Source organism: Empidonax traillii, unplaced genomic scaffold, assembly GCF_003031625.1.
Source record: "Empidonax traillii isolate 1590-97213 ecotype Southwest subspecies unplaced genomic scaffold, ASM303162v1 scaffold339:size995844, whole genome shotgun sequence".
NCBI classification, from domain to species: domain Eukaryota; kingdom Metazoa; phylum Chordata; class Aves; order Passeriformes; family Tyrannidae; genus Empidonax; species Empidonax traillii.
In genome coordinates, this window is record NW_020955532.1 from 189,693 (window position 1) to 207,045 (window position 17,353).

At 37.0% G+C, this 17,353-nt stretch overlaps 1 protein-coding gene across 1 annotated transcript in view; it reads left to right on the forward strand.

Moving 5' to 3' along the window:
* Positions 1-16,428, forward strand: part of GRAMD4 (GRAM domain containing 4) — a 75,040-nt gene extending 58,612 nt beyond the window's left edge. Inside the window, exons 10-19 of the mRNA XM_027892146.1 lie at positions 748-796; positions 1,594-1,665; positions 2,976-3,019; positions 3,117-3,226; positions 4,455-4,609; positions 8,390-8,537; positions 8,989-9,082; positions 10,292-10,376; positions 11,476-11,544; positions 12,516-16,428. Of these exons, the coding sequence (XP_027747947.1) occupies positions 748-796; positions 1,594-1,665; positions 2,976-3,019; positions 3,117-3,226; positions 4,455-4,609; positions 8,390-8,537; positions 8,989-9,082; positions 10,292-10,376; positions 11,476-11,544; positions 12,516-12,617 (928 nt within the window). The 3' untranslated portion in view covers positions 12,618-16,428. The remainder of the gene's footprint in view (positions 1-747; positions 797-1,593; positions 1,666-2,975; positions 3,020-3,116; positions 3,227-4,454; positions 4,610-8,389; positions 8,538-8,988; positions 9,083-10,291; positions 10,377-11,475; positions 11,545-12,515) is intronic.
* Positions 16,429-17,353: the final 925 nt, after the last annotated feature.

Here is a 17,353-nt window from a genome sequence, read left to right on the forward strand (position 1 = left end):
TGTTGCATGCTCTCAAAAAAATTCTAGTATGCCCTCAGCACACTAAAATTCTAAAATAAAATTCTGCAGCATTTAGAGTACTTGGAGAACATCACCTTAAATGTTTAAGTCAGCTGCTTTTTCCCTGGAGAGAACTTTCACCTAAAATTGCAGTTTTGCCTTTTTCCATAGCTCTTGGCCTGCTTTATCCAAAGTGTCTTCCATTTGTAAATTCAATCTCTTTTAAAAATGAAAACTTTTTTTTTTTAATGTATGTTTTCTGTATTAAGAAATCTTTTTAAAATGCTATTTTAGGCTGATGGTGTTTTCCCCCTTAAAATGGTGCAGAGTACCTTAACCTGAATATGTTAAAATAAGTTTCTGACTTCTTAATTGATACTTACCATTTCCCTGAAAATTTGTGGTAGGAAATAGGCTCCTGAATAAGTTGATGTAATTTTGTTCACATGAAAAAACAAGAGAAAATATTTCTAATCATTTATTCTGTGTACACCATTAACTTTTGTTGTAAAACCCACAAACAGTGTTTCTGTGTAGTATCTACTTAGCTAATATTTTTCAAGCTGGCTGTTGTTGGCCACTTGTGCTTTTCTCATGTTGTGGGTTCTTTGTTAAATTTGGGATTATATATTAACTTTTAAGCTGTAAATGCTTATTGTAGAAAACTACTTTTTAACCCTTTACAAGTAATCCATGTTGTCCGGTGAAGAAGTTTTTGCTTTCTTTAACTGTTTCCATAATTTCTAGGGGTTGGAGAATACAGTGGAGCATTGTGCCTGACGTTTCTGAACCCATGGTAGGTCTTTGATCAGTTTGGCCTGTACACCTATGAAAAAAATTGCACGTTTAAACCTTCCTTTGCATCTCTGTGGGTATTTGTGAAACGAAGAGTGAGGTGCAAGTAAAGACATGACTTTTTCTTTTTGTAATTTAGAAATCTTTACTAACAGCACTCTTAGATTCAGGTGCTTCACCTTAAAATACTCAAAATCTGAAATACGTTCCTGAAATTAATCTTAATATGGTAGTTTGGGACAAGTTAGGTCCTGTGGGATCTTCAAGAAGCCTTGCATTCTGTTTTCTTTAGGATCATCAAGTCCAGCTGTTAACCTGGAGTTGCCAGGTCCATCAATGAGTCCTGGTCCATGTCCCTGAATGACACATAAAATACCTTTAGGGGTGGTGACTCCACTTCCCTGGGCCGACTGTTTCAAGGCTTGACAACCCTTTTTGTGAACAAATTTTTCTGAATATCCAGTCTAAACCTCCCCTGACACAAGTTAAGGCCGTTTCCTCTAGACCTGTCACTTGTTACCTGGGAGATGAGACTCACCTCCACGTCGCTGCTACCTCCTTTTGGGTAGTTGTAGAGAGCAATAAGGTCTCCCCTGAGCCCCTCAAAGCATTGAAAACTAAAGATAACCAGCAATGGAAGACACATAGAAAGTAGATCTGAAACAAGGGAAGATGTTGATTAATTTAGAGACTATGTCTGTTGCCAAGAATGTTGAGGGATCACCTTATTCTGAGGAGTTTTGTAAAATATGTTTCATCTGAACTGAAAATTAATGGGTTGTCTCTTTCTTGCCTAAGGAACATGCAAAAGAGGACCTGACTGTGTCTGAAAAGTTTCAGCTTGTTCTGGACGTGGCTCAGAAGGCACAGGTACTGTGCTGCTCTCAGACCTCTCTGGCTGCTCCCTTAGAAACAAGGAAGTTCATAGTCCAAGTGGTCAAAGGATGTTGTTTTGCAACATGTGAAAACAAATACTCAAAAATACTTTCCTTGCATAGGGATCTTTTCTACCTATGAGCAATGGAGATCTTGTTATGATTCCTGGGGCTTCTGAAGTAGCGTGGTGCTTCAGAGAATTGGTTGAGGTTCTCTGGTCACATCCCTGAGTGAGCTCTGGAGTTTTCACAGTTTTCTCCCTAATATATTCATATAAGCTTCTGATAATGTAGATTGGATGGTGAGTCTTACCAATGTACTGGAGGGTGGGTCCTTATATTAAATCTGCTAGTCACAAAACTGATGTAGGAGGCTCTATTCCTTCAAGATTTAGCTGAAGGCTACTGTCTGTTTAGGTGTTAATTCAACAGTTTGCACTGCATCTCTAAAATAGCATGTTTTAAAAAACTCCACCCCCTTCAAGCCCTGAAATCTGCTTGTGTGGGAGAGGCTGAAGGAAGGTTTTCTCCCAGCTTCATCACTTTGATGAGGTAGCAGCTGAGTGACTGCACCACTCAGTTATCTGCAGCCTTGTGCCATGTCAAATGATGTGCTGCTGCTGAACGGCATTTACCTTTCCCTTGCCAGCTGCATATGCTCAGCTTATGCCTTCTGCTGGTGGCAATGCATATATTTATGGAAATCTATTGGGAAGGTGAAATTTTCAGGTGCTATGACAGCAAGGATCTATCAGAGAAGGTGGCTCTTAGTCCTAAGCAGGGGTCAATTTACATCAACACTTGTTGGAATTACATGAAATCAAGTCACTCCATGGGTTTATTATAAAAACCTGATAGTGGCTGGCTTCTAGGAAGCTAATAGCCCGTTTCATGAACTCAGTAACCACTTCCTGAAATTTCAGTGCTCAAAATGTGCAAAGAAATTTCCCATTTTGTTACCTACTGACAGAAGCTCTGAGCTCCTAGATTGACAGCTATATTTGCAGTAATGTAGTTACATTTCAATCGTGACGGTGGGGTCACATAGTTTCTTCACTTTTAATAATCAATTGCAAGTTCCAGAACAAGGTGTTAAATGAGATGGAAGTCATTGAGTATTGCTATTCTGTTCTTCATTTCCTCAGTTGTGAAGTATATAATGGCTAAAAATTAGTTAAAAAAAAAAACAACCACTTCTGGAAATTGCTTACCAACAGAGTAAGATAAATGTTGGTTTTCATTATGTGGACAAAAAAACCCAAAACAATGCAGGACTTTGTTTTAACTCTCTTGCTTCTTGTGCAGAACCTTTTTGGCAAGATGGCAGACATACTGGAAAAATTTAAAAAGTAAGTTATCTAACATGAGTATTTTTTCCCTTTAAAACAAGACTTGACTGGTATTTGGAACACTAGTAATAAAATTTTGTTTCTTTTTTTTGTGCAGCTTGTTTATGTGGGTCCAGCCAGAAATAACACAGAAGCTCTATGTTGCTCTGTGGGCAGCTTTTATTGCATCCTGCTTTTTGCCCTACAGGATTCTTGGCCTTGGACTGGGTAAACACAATAAATAATTGACCTGTTACAGTCTAGATTTAATGTGTTAAAATTTACGTGATCTTTAGAGGGAGAATTTTAGAGTTTAAGAAGGAAAACCTTCATTAATAAATAACGCAGTGTTTTAAAGTATTTTCATTGTACTTGGCATCATTTGTCTTGAGAGTTTCAAAAACCACCTCTGTATATAACAGAAAAAGACTGGCTAATGCTTTTGCTTCTTGAAGAGAAGTTTATGATGAGCTATTAGCAGAGCTCTTCAGACTGTCAGATATAAGGCTTCTGGAAGGTCCTACATTATGAGATTTTTTTGCTCATACATCCTTGTAAATATGTGGCAAGACATAGAGAAAGCATGAAGATGACAGGGTAAGAAAAAATGGAAAAGTTAATGGGTATACTTGTAAAACTTGGAGGAGAGGCTGGACAAAATGACCTGTGAGTGAAGCTGCAGGTAATTAGTCTCAACTGGAAGTTGGGAAAAGAGGCTTCTCACTATAGCATGAGACCATCATTTTTCTAAGGTATGAAACCCTATACTGTGAACCAAGAACCTCTCTTTTTTTTTTTTTCTTCATTAAAGTAATGATATAATAAAATGAGTATTACTTTTAGTGGCACTGAACTTGAAATTGTGTTAGCTTGAACATAAATGTAGGTTTGCTTAATGCAGCTGTTGAATTAGATATGTGAGGAATTATCTTTTTACTCTGACTCTCAGGAGATCTGAATTGCACTCAGTAAAGTTTTGAGAGAGTATTTTAAGCCCTTTTTAATCTGGCAGAATGCAAGGAAATAACTTGGATAGGATAAGAGGAGGGACTGGAAGATAGGCTTTTATGTAGTACGTGAGAGCCCTCTGTTGCCATTTAAATTCTTGCAGGAGCTGCAGAGTTGAATGCTCTGGTCTGTTTTCTGTTTTGGAAGTATATCACATTTCCAGAATGGTTCTGGAGCATATGTTTGGGTTATTTTAATATTCTTCTGCATAAGGGCAGCTATGGTTTAAAAGAACTGAGGATGGGGAGGAAGTAATCTGGGCAGGGAGGAAAAGAAAAATAATTTTCTGTCATTAGAAGAAGAATCAAAATATAAAACCAAGGGAATGGTTTAACACCATGATTTAAGATGTAGAATTTGTTTTCGTTCATTAACTTGTTAAAACATTATTAAAACAGTGATGTTCTTAGTGCCTTTCAGCATGCATACTGAAGTGAATTTTTTTCAGGACTCTACGTTGGAACAAAGTTTTTCCTTGTTGATTTTATCTTCAAACGATGTCCCAGACTAAGAGCTAAGTATGATACTCCTTATATCATCTGGATAAGTCTCCTGACAGATCCTCAGCTCAAAGAAAGATCTAATGCTACAGTGTCGAGACGGGTAAGGGTATTAAATCTTTTTGTCCCTCTCTTCCCAGCATCTGAAAATCAGATCCCTTTCTCCCCTTCCCTTTTCTCCAGTGACTAGAGCACATTAAAGATAAGGTTAATTAAATCCTAACAATCAACGTTAGTTGAATTTTTTTATTATTTTCAAGATTCACAGTTTTCCTATGGGTTCTGTTGTAGGAAAAGAATCAATTGTCAAAAATGTGTATGCATATATATATGTGTATATATATATATACTGTGAATCGTATGAAGCTAAACACAGAAATATAACACCTTCCATATTCATATCAATTTCTCTAACATACATTCTGTGTGATTTTATTGTCAAAATCTAGTATTTATGCATCCACTTCTATACTTAGACATTCCTTTTCAGTGGAAATTTAGATGCTTAGGTAAATTGAAGAACAGTTAGTTAAAAAAATTATATAAAGGCTTGATTGTAATATGTGCCTTACTAACGGGATAAGCATTAGCAGAGGTAATAAAGTAGTTTACAGATTTAGGCGTTATGTCTTAGTTATTTTTATGAGGCGACCTTTTAGCATAGTGGTGATAAATGACGTCTCACCACGTTGGTACTCCAGAAGTACCTTTTCTTTTTGTTAAAATGTGATAGTTAAATCTCAAGTGTTGTCTTTTGTGCATCTTGATAAATTGTTTTGGAGCCTGTCATAACTGAAAAGCTGGTTATGCTTTTCCTTGTCCCTGAATTTGTCAATGTTTATTAGTTTAAAAATTAAAGTAGTTGTAATGGATCTTCAGTCTAATCCCCATTTTAGCATTTGCTTAATGCCTCTCAGCACAATATCTGATTACAGTCATGGAATATGAGAATATTGTCTGAAATGCTCAGCACTGAGCAATAATTCAGCCTGGATACAACAACTGGAGAGCAAAAGGGATAAGCATGTGAACCCTCAGTTGTTAAGTTGTGAAGAAGAGATCATGGATTCTGGGAGTGATGGAGCAGTTGGTGGTGGAAGAACTGCAGCATAATCCAAGTATTTCAGAAGGAAGTGGAAGATAAGGACAGTCTATGACAGAGAGTGAATCTTTTGGTCCTATTTTTCAAGGGATGAGAGGAATAAATGAACACTTAGGTGAAGCTGTCCATGGCCTGTATTTCTCTTGCTTGCAGAAGATGGCCTTCTTGAGCTTACAAGTTGTTTTTCACTTACTGTGGTGGTTGTGACAACTTCTTGCTGGGTCTCTTTAATCTGCCTTAGAGGGGGAAGAGTTCTGAATTGCTAAGCTGGAATCCATAAAGTTAGAGAATAATTATTACCTCTGAATTTTCTTCATGGTTTAAGTTTTGACAAGTAGACCAGGGATTTTGTACTGTCATGTCTGGCTTGGTGGCCTTGGCTTCTCTGCCTGGAAAGACTTCAGTAGGTGCTTCCAAGTATCTTTGAAAACATTAACTTGATCTCAGTAATTGTACACCCCTTCAGAGATTTCTGCATTTCTCATAGTATGAGAAATAAATGTTTGTACAAAAAGGTAAAAATCAGATGGGCTTCTCATTTCCTTCACAGAACAGACAGAGCCCAAATGCATGTAGTGCCAGCATGTATGCATTGGCTTTGCTTCTTATCATTAAACAGCATACAAGACACCGTAAACTTAGACACAATGCATTATTCATTGCCTGTACCACCACTCTGACCCCATGTCCTTAGAGAACAGTCCTGACAACAGTATCTGATTGGTAAAGGTTGTGTGTCAAAAGCTGATGACACATCAAGTGAAATGGAATACCTCCAGGTATTTCTACCTCCGGGTTGTTGGTGACATTTTTAGACAATCAGGACTCTTCAGCATTACATATCCAATCACTTCCACTTAGATTTAAGGCTTATCAAAATTGGATGCAGTGCTTTTTGCTTGGTAATTGACCACAGGTCGTCTCAAGCCTGAGTGGTTAGGGGAAAAATTTGCATGTGTTAGGCAGGTCTAGAAATGAGGGACTTTCTCACATTTTTAACCGCCAGATGGGATGTAGTGCTGAAGTTTTAAACTCCTTTTTTAAATCTCTTTATATAACAGGTAGGTATAAAGCAGGGTAGCAAAGAGCAGAAATAGTCCTTATTCCAGCACAAAAAAAACTTAGACCTGTTGCCCTGATCTTTTTTTATGTTTTGGGCCATGGAGTTTCATCTGGTTATGTGCATGTGCAGACAAATAACTTGTCTAAGAAGGATTTCAAAAAGTTCTTCTCATCTTTACTTGTACACAGATTGTTGGAGAAGCTGTTATTTTCCTTGGTTTCAGGGACTTGATCACTGCTAAGAGCGCTGCAGAAGGCCAGTACCTGAGGCAATATTGCAGTTACCATCAACCATTTGCTTTCCATGCCAACTTACTTTATTTTTTTTGTGTCATTGTGCCCTAAAAGGTGGATGACAAAAACCCTCTTCTGTGACTGTTTTGTCAGTCTGGTTTCTAGTTAGCAATTGCAGCAGACATTTTTTCATTTGCTTCAGATTTCTTTTGTTAGCTCTAAATCCTGCAAAGTGTCAAGTGCTGCCAACTTAGTGCCAAAAAAAAAAAGCAGCCAGAGGCTGGTTGGCCTTCAACAGCATTGGGCCTTTAGAGAGGAAAAGCTTAATCCTGAGCTTCCATGTTGTCAGTTTTCCAGTTGTTTAACTGCATGTGTATGCTAGGGCTAAGAACGGAGGTGCTAATGCATCAATGACAAAAGGCAGCTTTTGGAATCATGTGGTGCCCCAACAAGATGAAAAACCAAATGCAGGCAAGCTTTCCGAAAGAAACTGCCTGTTGTCCTTCCAGAAGCAAGGCTTGTTGCTCCAGTGCTTCAGGGGCTCTGTTTAGAAGTAGATTTTACTCAAGTACTTTAGTTTTGGGAACTCCGTGCTGCCTGTTTTCCCCACAAGGATGCTGACAGCCATTCAGATTTTATTTCATGTGTCAACACTCTAAAAATTCAGTGTAACTTCAAAGCAAAGGAAAGATCAATGGCTCTAATGCAACCTGAATAAATTGAACTGGTGTGCTCTAACCACGGATAACTCTTTTTTTAATTGCATTCATTGTGTGTAGTCTCTTGGTTTGTGAGCAAGATCTTGCAGTGTCACTCAGTTCATGTTTTATTCTGTGTATTATACTGTTAAATAGATTTTACTTTTTTTCTTTTGTCACTGTCACATTTGTGTTGTTTGTTTCTTTTCCTGCTAGCTGTCAGGGCATGAAAAGGTATGGATCGTAGCGTGGAAAACTTGCTTTCAATTTCAGCATTTGTATTTGTAATGAGCTTATGCAGTTTTGCGTGGCTTTTTCTTTGCTCTTTTTTTCTTTCTAAACTTCTTTTGTGCAGTAATATTTTGTCTAACTCTTGAAGAAAAGCCAAGTGCTGATACCTATTGTCTGTTAGTAGTCCCACTAGTTACAGTCGTTGGAGCTGTGTGCAGTGACTTAGCTGTATCTAATTGGATATAGCCTTTACTGTAGATAAATGCTATCTTAAGGTAGGTGCAATTAGCACCATGTGCTTCACCCCTGCAAAGGGTGTCCATTAAAGGGCAGCACTTTGACAGGTTGTGTTGAGGTGCCGTATTAGAGATTGGTGTTATAGCAACAGTGTAGTGCAGTAGTCCAAAGTTAACTTTATTGAAGTAATTAATGAAAATTGTTGCATTATAGATTTTTAATTTTTTTAGAAAGAGTAGTTCGCCAAATTATTTTTTAAGAGCGTAGCTTAAATGTTGCTGCTCAGATTTTGGAATTGTGTTTTTTTTTTTTTCTGCAGATTCAAACAGTGGGATCCAGAATCTACGTGGGCTCAAGCGCCCCAGCCGGAATAAGCAAAGATGAAGACACAAGTCGTTTGCATACCACCAAGAAGGGGAATTTCCATGAAGTTTTTAACCTGTCAGAGAATGAACGTCCTTTGACAGGTATGATGCCATCAGCAGAGTATTTTGTAAAAAGCCAAGGACAGTTTAAAGTTGAATTCTCTTTCTGTTCATTGCATAGGTGTAAGCTTTTGATTAAAAAGTCTTGCTTTAAATTAGGATGAATGGAGACAGCCACTTTCATTCCACATCCTTGCTCTTTGAAAAAGTGCACAGCTTGATGTGCCTTTTGTGGTTATGCAAATCCAATAGTTGAGTTAAAGGGAATAATTGTGTGGGTGGTTTTTGTTTTGGGTTTTTTAAAACCAGTGTTAAAACAGATGTTATGATGGCTAAAACACCTTATTTAGGCTTTTCTTTCTAAGCACTTTTAGTTTTAAGTATCTAAAGTTTAATATTTATTGCTTTCTGTTTTATAAGGAAACTGTTGGGTGAGTGCCTGTCTCTCTCTTTCTTTTTCTTAAACTAAGAATTCTTGTTATGATTTTTTCAGCATCTGAAAATGGCTGGCGCTGTTGCTTGATTAACAGAGATAAGAAGATGCCTACAGACTACATCAGGCATGGAATTCTTTATGTCACAGAAAAGTGAGTCATTGCACTCCACACATTTTTTAGGAGGGAAATGCAAGACATTAAAGAATTTGAATCTAAAAGTGATCGTTTAACAATGTTTTGAAACAAAAATGCCATTTCAAGGTGCTTTAAAGCCTCAAAAAAGCATCATAGGGAGAGCTGAGTTTGGCGTATGGCAACACTTAACAAAAGTGATTTTGCCTTGGAAGGCTTGCACAGGAATGCAGAGTAGCTCTGTGTAGGCAGTTGTTAGTAGCTGGAGTTCTTGATGTGGATAATGTGCTAACTGTATATATACTAGAAAAGAAACCTAAAAGCTAAGTGTACTTTGAAAGTTCTGATCAACAGCTATTTGGCAAATAGTTTTTTTGGGTTTTAAAACAAGCTGAATATATAGCTTCCTTGAAATGACATGCAACAGAAAGAAAACTGAAAATCAACCCTTGGTTTCAGATCCAGTACTTGATTTTTATGAGTGTTTTTTTAGGTTTTTTTTGGGTTTTTTTTGTTTGTTTTTGTTTGTTTGTTTTTTTGAAGTTGGTTGGTTGGTTTGATTTTTGTTTTCATTTTTTGGTTTTTTTTTTTTGGTGGGGTTCTTTTTGTTTGTTTTTAGGGTTTTTTTTTTAATCCTTACTACCTCCCAGCCTCCCAGGGCTGCATAGCTATGGTCATTACTGTTTGGGTCTTGCACTGAAGTTCCTTTGGAGTGTAATGAAAAGAAGTAAAGCTCATCTGTATGCGATGTCACCTAGTGATGGAGACCACTCTCCAGCATTTATAAATCTGAGCTTTTGTCTGCATCACAATACCATGAAACTAACACAGTGTTTTTCATTAATCTTCTCTTAGAATGGAAAAAGATTTAAAAGCTTTTTGAGATTTGGTATTTCGGTTGTTTAAGGATATATGTCCCTCGTGTGTCTTTAAAATGCTTGTGAGGTTTAACCATTAAATGTAGTAATATAAATACAAGAATTCTTGGGTGTTTGTATGCATACCATATGTTCTGGGCTTTCAGACACATCAGTCAGTGGCTAGAATTTATAAATGTTTGCTCTAAATTACAAGCCATAACTGAACTGCAATTTGTGTGCCTCTTTCTTTGGTTTTGAAGCTGATTTAAACCTGTGAGATTTCAAACTTCAGAAGAGACGAGGAATATTTGAGAGATTTGTTTTAGAATATCTTATCAAAATTAACATTTTCTTTTCTCTTTTTCAGTTACTTGTGCTTTGAAAGCTCAAAATCTGGCTCATCTAAAAAAAATAAGGTTATAAAGCTAACGGATATAACAGATATCCAGAAGGTATGTCTGATTAATGTTGCAAATAGGGGAGAAAAATTATTTTCTCTTCAGCTAGTCATGTTTTGCATTTTTCCTTATTATTTTGAAAAAGCATGCTATTGATAATTTTTATTATCAAGTAAAATTATCAAGTAAATTTTTATTATCAAGTAAAATGTAATCCTTCCTGGAACTGGTTGTTTAGCCATTCAGACTCACCATGAGCAAACTCACTATGAGCATGAAGACTAAGTAATTTATTAAACCCTTATACTCCTGCATTATTTTAAAGATTAAAGTCATGTTGTTTATTAACTCCAATGTTGATAGAGATGCTGCATACTCTTTAATAAAATTTATTGGAAGCAGGAATGATGTAATACTAACTTTATTTTTGGTGTGGATATTGTTAGATGCACCATCTTAAAAGTAAGTGCCTCAAAGTGAGGAAAGATTGTTGTCAGTGAAGAAATGCAGGTCATTAGAATAGCCAGACTGGGTTGGGCTGAAGTTTTATCTAGTTGGGACCCGTCAGTAATGGGCACCAAGTGCATGGTTGGAAGCGCAGCAAGTACAATGTCATCCTTCTTCACTTGTCTTCATCTTAAGCACACCTGCTTTCTGCTGCATCTTGTGGCCATCAGTGCCACAGATTAAATCATGCTGAGCAAAGAAACAAAGCCTGGTGTCTGCTACTGTGTAGGTACCTCCAGATTTCCAAATTAATTCCTTCTATTTATAACACATGTCTATAAAGCAGACAACTTACACTCAAATTTAACATTCCTATTGGAATTAATAATCCATATTAATGGATTTCAAACATCACAGTTAAAGTAATGCTGGCACGTTTGTTGGTTAGTCTTTACTGCCATAAAAATCCTTTTGCATCTGTTTAGGGTTTTTTTTAACAAAGGTGAGACAGGGATTGTGCAGCCAAGCGTGAACATGTGCTGTGCCTGCTTTTATTTGGAGGTGGGAAACAAAGGTCTGACTTGGGGGTCTCTTCCTCTGTGTGAATATTGGGAGGACATACCAGTGATAAGCTGTGTCACCTCGACAACATCTTTTGCAGTTGTTCAGTACATAAGATATCTTTTGTGGTTTTTTTTCTTTTTAGTATAAAGTGCTCTCTGTTCTCCCGGGATCAGGGATGGGTATTGCTGTATCGACACCATCTACACAAAAAGTAAGTAGCTGGCTGTACTGGTTGTGTGTTTGACTTCATACCCTTCTTTTCTTCCTTCTCTGGTTAGCACCAGCATAAAGGTTTTTTGTCCACTGACAGCAGTTTTTGGCTTTTTTGTTTGTTTGTTTTAAATTCACTTGTCTATTATTCAGTGTGTTTGTCTTCAGAATTTTAATGAATTAAACATTCAGCTTGTTCTGCTGCATCTGGACTATCTTACTATAACACTTCAGAAAGATTTTCCACGGCATCCCTCTTGAGGAGTATGGGGGCTGCTCTGCTGCACAGTCTGAAACAAAAAGGTTATGGCTTGAGAGTATCTGTGGATGAGGAGGCTTTGGAGTGGAAGGGCCTGACTCTCAGATAAAGTTTTTCTGTTTCAGTCTTTAGTACAATAAGATTGAAGATTCTGTAAGCCTCAGATGCCTTTTGGGCAACTGAAGCATTTCTTAGCATATTTCTGAACCATGTTTCAAAATAATCACTTACAAATAACTTTTCACTAAGTTGCATGACTGTTGTATGAGTTTTTCAGCTTGTTGTTTGATATTGAGAAGTACTTCACAATTAGGAGGTTGAAAATGTTAATCTACCTAAATACATATTCTGTGAACCAAAATGTAGGGGCACTGATAAAGAGTTTTAGAACTTTAATGAAGGCAGAGGTCAATCAGGAAAACATCATGCTCCAAGAAGATGGAGACAGAAGTGGGTTACGGTGTTCTCCAATCCTCATATTCAGTCCAGATGCATTTTATGCCATGATTAGTTGAGGAAGAAGATAAAAAAGTGGCAAATATTAGAAACTCTGCCATATAAACAAGGATTTAGTAGAGAAAAGTAATCTTATGACTTTATTAATGCACTTCTAGTACAATTGATCTGTTCCTATTGACCTGGCCAAAAAAATATACCTGAAGGAATATTTTTCTTCCTGGACTAACATGATGTGTTTTTTTTCTGTTGTTTAGCCTTTGATTTTTGGTGCCATGGTACACAGAGATGAAGCTTTTGAGACAATTCTCAGCCAATATGTGAAAATAACATCTGCAACATCCAGCAATGAGAGCTAGTACCTTATCCTAGAAGAACTAAAGGAAACTTTCTTATTTTACAACTTGGTAGTGAAAAAAAAAAAAAAAAAAGAACATCCTCATCTATTTTGCAATAATTTTTCTTGTCTGGTGGTTTATATTCTGTCTGTTACATAAACCAAGTGTATTTTATATATGCCTTCATGTTTGTTTTTAAGGTTTTTGTAAAAAAAAAAAAAAAAAACCAAAATGAAACAAAACAGTGAAAGTGCTATCATCACTATTAGCCTTGCACATTAAGCACTTTTAATGTTTATTTACTGACATTAAAAGCTGGGAGGATACTTGGAGACCTGACTACATAAGGAAGTGAAACAGAATGATCCCTTTAACTCCACTGAGATCACTAGTTTGTCCCTTTGTCTTAGTTGTTTTTCCCTGGGATGTGAGAATAATGGATGCAGCAGCCTGAAGTCTCCTTCAGCTCAGTTTTGAATTGGGTTCTTTATTAAAACTGATAGCAACACCAAGGAAGTATTAGCATCTTAGTATTTCCATATTTACAACTGCATATAAAATAACTCCTCCTTGCTAATTTTTGTGTCACAGAAAGATATTTTATTGGTTTGGTTAGGTTCAATTTTTCATGCACACAGATGTTTCAATTACTTGTACAGTGAATTGGAGGAGAAAGTTTGTAACTACATCTTCCTTTGCTAATAAACTGAAGTAAGAGGAAGGAAGGCAGGCAGATACTTTTTATAAAAGAGGGCACAAAAATGTTGTTCCTAAAATGTTAGGTATCCTATATTTGTATTTCTGTAGATACTTGTCATAGAAGGGCTCAGCTGTTGTACATGTTGTATGTACAAGGCGTTTGTATGTTAATGCATTAAAGACTTGCAGGCTTTTTGTGTTGGGGGAGGTGGGAATAATTAAACTAAACTGAGACATGACTTTTTTAAATTTGGCTTTTCTCTTGAGTTACCTTGTAATGAGAAGAAACACTGTAATATAGCAACTGAAAGCACTAGTTCCTCTCAAAGGATAATTTGAGGAGCATTGATATGCTGCTGTCTTCCCCCTTGCAGAATTAAATTTTAGTAACAATTAAACCCAACTGCCAGGTAAAACAGGGAGGCTGTGCTCCTCTGAACTCTCTCAGGCCTGTCTAGCAGCAAAGCACATATTGACCTTTGTCTTAAATATTAGAAAGCTTTTATACTCTATATAATGGCACCCATCTGAGAGGTTTAGAATTTTATTTGCATTTTCATGAAAGCACAGTAGGAGTTATGCCAAGCCTTCCAGTGTGTCTTTTGCTTTGCTGTGTCTTTTGAGTTGAGCAGTATGGATTCTCCAGACATTATATGAATGGCTGTAAAGAAAAAAAAAAAAAAAGGCAATGCAGATGGAAATTCTTGTGTAAAAATGGGACTTAATTTAGTGGATTTTTTTCCTGGTTTTTTTTTTTAAACAAGAATTTTCTTTCTTTATAAGGAAAGGAGTAAAATGAATGGGGGGAGAGAGGTAACAAACACCAATGGGTGTTTAACTCTTAGCACAGTTTTAAATTAAAGTGTGTCAACAAATGCAGCAGCAATAAAGAAAGTGACAGTCAACATGTACAAACCTTTTTTTAGTCTGACCGTGAAGAGGTATGATATGAGAACTTAATATAAACTTAATATGAAGAAATATTGTTAAATACCATGATTTGATTGAGTATTGTAAAGTGAAACACCGATGGGGTAACACTCTGTGCCCTGGGTGGAAATGTAAGCAGGAATGGGGGGGAGGGGGAAACCACTGTAATGGCAAAAATGTAATTTCTGAATTCTCCCTTTCGAGTAGCACTTGAACATGTCTTTACATGACCTGAAAAAGGGGTGTGTTTCCAACACCACCTTGGGTATACTGTAACTCAGGGCCTGGAAACTTAAAATGTAAGTGCAGCTGGTGGGAAATCCGTTTTGCCACTGTATAAAGTGGATGTGGCTTGACAGTTTATGCTTTCATCACTTCACACATTCAGGTTATATGTTTAGGTAAATATTCTTGATCTTAAATTTTTCTCTTCAAACCTACTTTAAATTCTGTTAGTCTCTTTTTTGTAATTTCTGTATATTATAATTTGGCTTTCCTTTCTAGAATCTTCCTTGAATAGTAAGTTTGGCTAACAAATAGGCATTAAAATGGCTTAATGTTTTATAAATCTTAATCAGATCCATTCATTTTGTCTTAAGAAAAAATCCCTTGGATGTGTTTTAAGATTATCCTTTTTTTTTTTTTTTGAACAAACAGAAAACTATATTTTTTACAGAGAGCATGCTCTTTTTCTTATTTTTGTATCATTTTTCAAGTGTAATTTATACCTTCACTCTGATCATAACAGCAGTTTCAGTAGTAAATCAGTTGACTTGGACTTATTACCTCCTCCCTCTCCCACCCTCCTCCTCCCCACTGACTGACCATTGTAAACAAGTTTGTCCTAGATTCTGGTTCCTGAAGGAGCTGTAGGATCTATACTGATGGTGCCAGGACAATTAACCATACCTAGGCTTCAGAGAAAGGATATCATTATCTTGTTCCCAGACTGAAATGCCTCATGTGTACAATATGCTCTTAAAATTTATTTTCTGATGTTTGAAATGAGTCCACACATTTAACAGTGTGAACTTAAAAGTTAGTGATTCTTAAAGCAGTAAACCCAGTGCAAACTGCAATGCAACATTGATTCACTCTAATGTACAGGAAACAGACTGGATTTCTTTTTTTTTTTTTTTTTTAATAGAGTTGTAATATAATTGACAGACATCTGTGTACATATTTTGCAAATTTGGCTTTACATTATCTGGGTTCCTGCTGCATAACTGTGGTGTATGTGACTTCAGAGATGCCAGGAGGTACCCTTAATGTGTTTACTCATGCTTTTCCTGCTGCTACACCCTCCCAGGTTTGGAGGGCAGGAGGGGACTGGCAGCGAGTAAATAATGTACTTGACTTGTACAGTTACACTGAAGTTCTCACCTTAAATTCCAATCTTCCTGTCTAGTTTTGCAGTACAGCCTGGTGCGCTACAGTAACAGGCTGGGTTGGAACACTTAATGTAAAGTGCTTCTAAATAGCAGAAAGTGATGTTCTTGTCATTCTGTCTGATTGCTGTTTATATTTGCAGTTCTGTTGATGTCTGTAGATGTCTGGATCATTTAAGCGTAATTGGATTTAACTTCTAAAGAAGTTCACAGGTTAGTTTGAGTCCCTTTTAAAGACTAATAAAAAAAGGGAGATGAAAACTGACTGCTTTAATTATCAGCGACCACTTAAATTCAAAAGGCTAAACAAGCTGAAATATGAAATCATGCCTTTCTGTGCACTGTAGCTTTTGTGAGGCAAGATTGAATGAAACAAGCTATTTATTAGTAGCAACATCACACAGGATGCCAGCAGCAAAACCCTACCCTTGTTCTGCAGACAGAGAGAAAAGGGATTTTATCCAACCACGAAGAGATGAAAGGATGTACCTTTTTTTTGGCTACTTAAACCTGTTTAAAAACATTGTTAGTTTTTATTGAACTCTGTACATTTTGGCAGATGTTTAATTTCTACTAATCATTGAAATATAATGGATGTTAAAATTTTTATGTCTGAGGTTTGAGTCTATATTTTGAAATTGTAAATAATTCATTATCAGTGTAACTTTTGTTTGACAGAAGACTTATACTGTATGAATAATTGAAATAATGAAATTATTTGCCCTGTACATTTTTTAAGAAAATCTTGTTTGTTTAAAAAGTCTTGTATAAATTATAATTTTTATTTAAATAAACCTAAAAATGCTTTGTGCTAATGTTCTTGCAAACTTTTATTACTTACCTTTTAAAACTACACCTGATTTCTTGGAATGAGGTGAGTTCGTGCTTTTTGGCAGATTCATAGCCACAGGTCCATCACTGGTGGGGGAAGCAGGTGGGTTTGATTTCTCACTGCTGTTGAAACCCAAGGAACAAGGGTTCTATTTCAAATAATTCTGTAACTGTATTTTAGAGTGATTCTTGATATTTGATAATATTTTTGATTAGATCTTTTTTGTAAGTCTGTCACTTTATAGTTATATGGTTAATTTAAAAAGAAAAAAAAAAGAAGTGAGTTCTAAGATGCTACCACTGCAGGAGGGCATGAATGACACAAGACTATTCAGAGGAGTACAGACTGGTATCTACCAGAGCTCCACAACGAAACAGGTAACTGCACACTGTGCTACAGGTGGGCACTGGAGGTAAGGAAAGCCCTTTTCCACTCCAGAGGTTGGCAGGTGTGCTCAGCAGAAGGGTTCCATAACCACAAATGGCTGTTCTGCAGCAGCCACAGTCCCTTCAGCTCTTCGGTCACACCAGTCCACATGGCACTGCTGGGCCTGTGGCTGTGCTTTGGTGTAACCTGCCATCCTGCTGGGGATACACAGCCAGGCTCCCTGATCCACGGTGTGTGCCAGGGAGGCTCCCTGATCCACGGTGTATGCCAGGGAGGCTCCCTGATCCACGGTGTGTGCCAGGGAGGCTCCCTGCCCAGCACTGGCTTTCACTGTGTTCTCAGCACTTTGTCAGCAGTTAGGAAGGTAATACCAGGAGTGAGCTGCCTGGTCATCTAATCCAGACCTGTTTGTTTGTCTCTTCAATACTCCTTTCTGTGTTTTGCTGGGCCAAAATAGATCAACCTGGGACAGATCCTCCACTTGTGAGTGTGTGCTGCTCCATTTATTTCAATATTTAGTT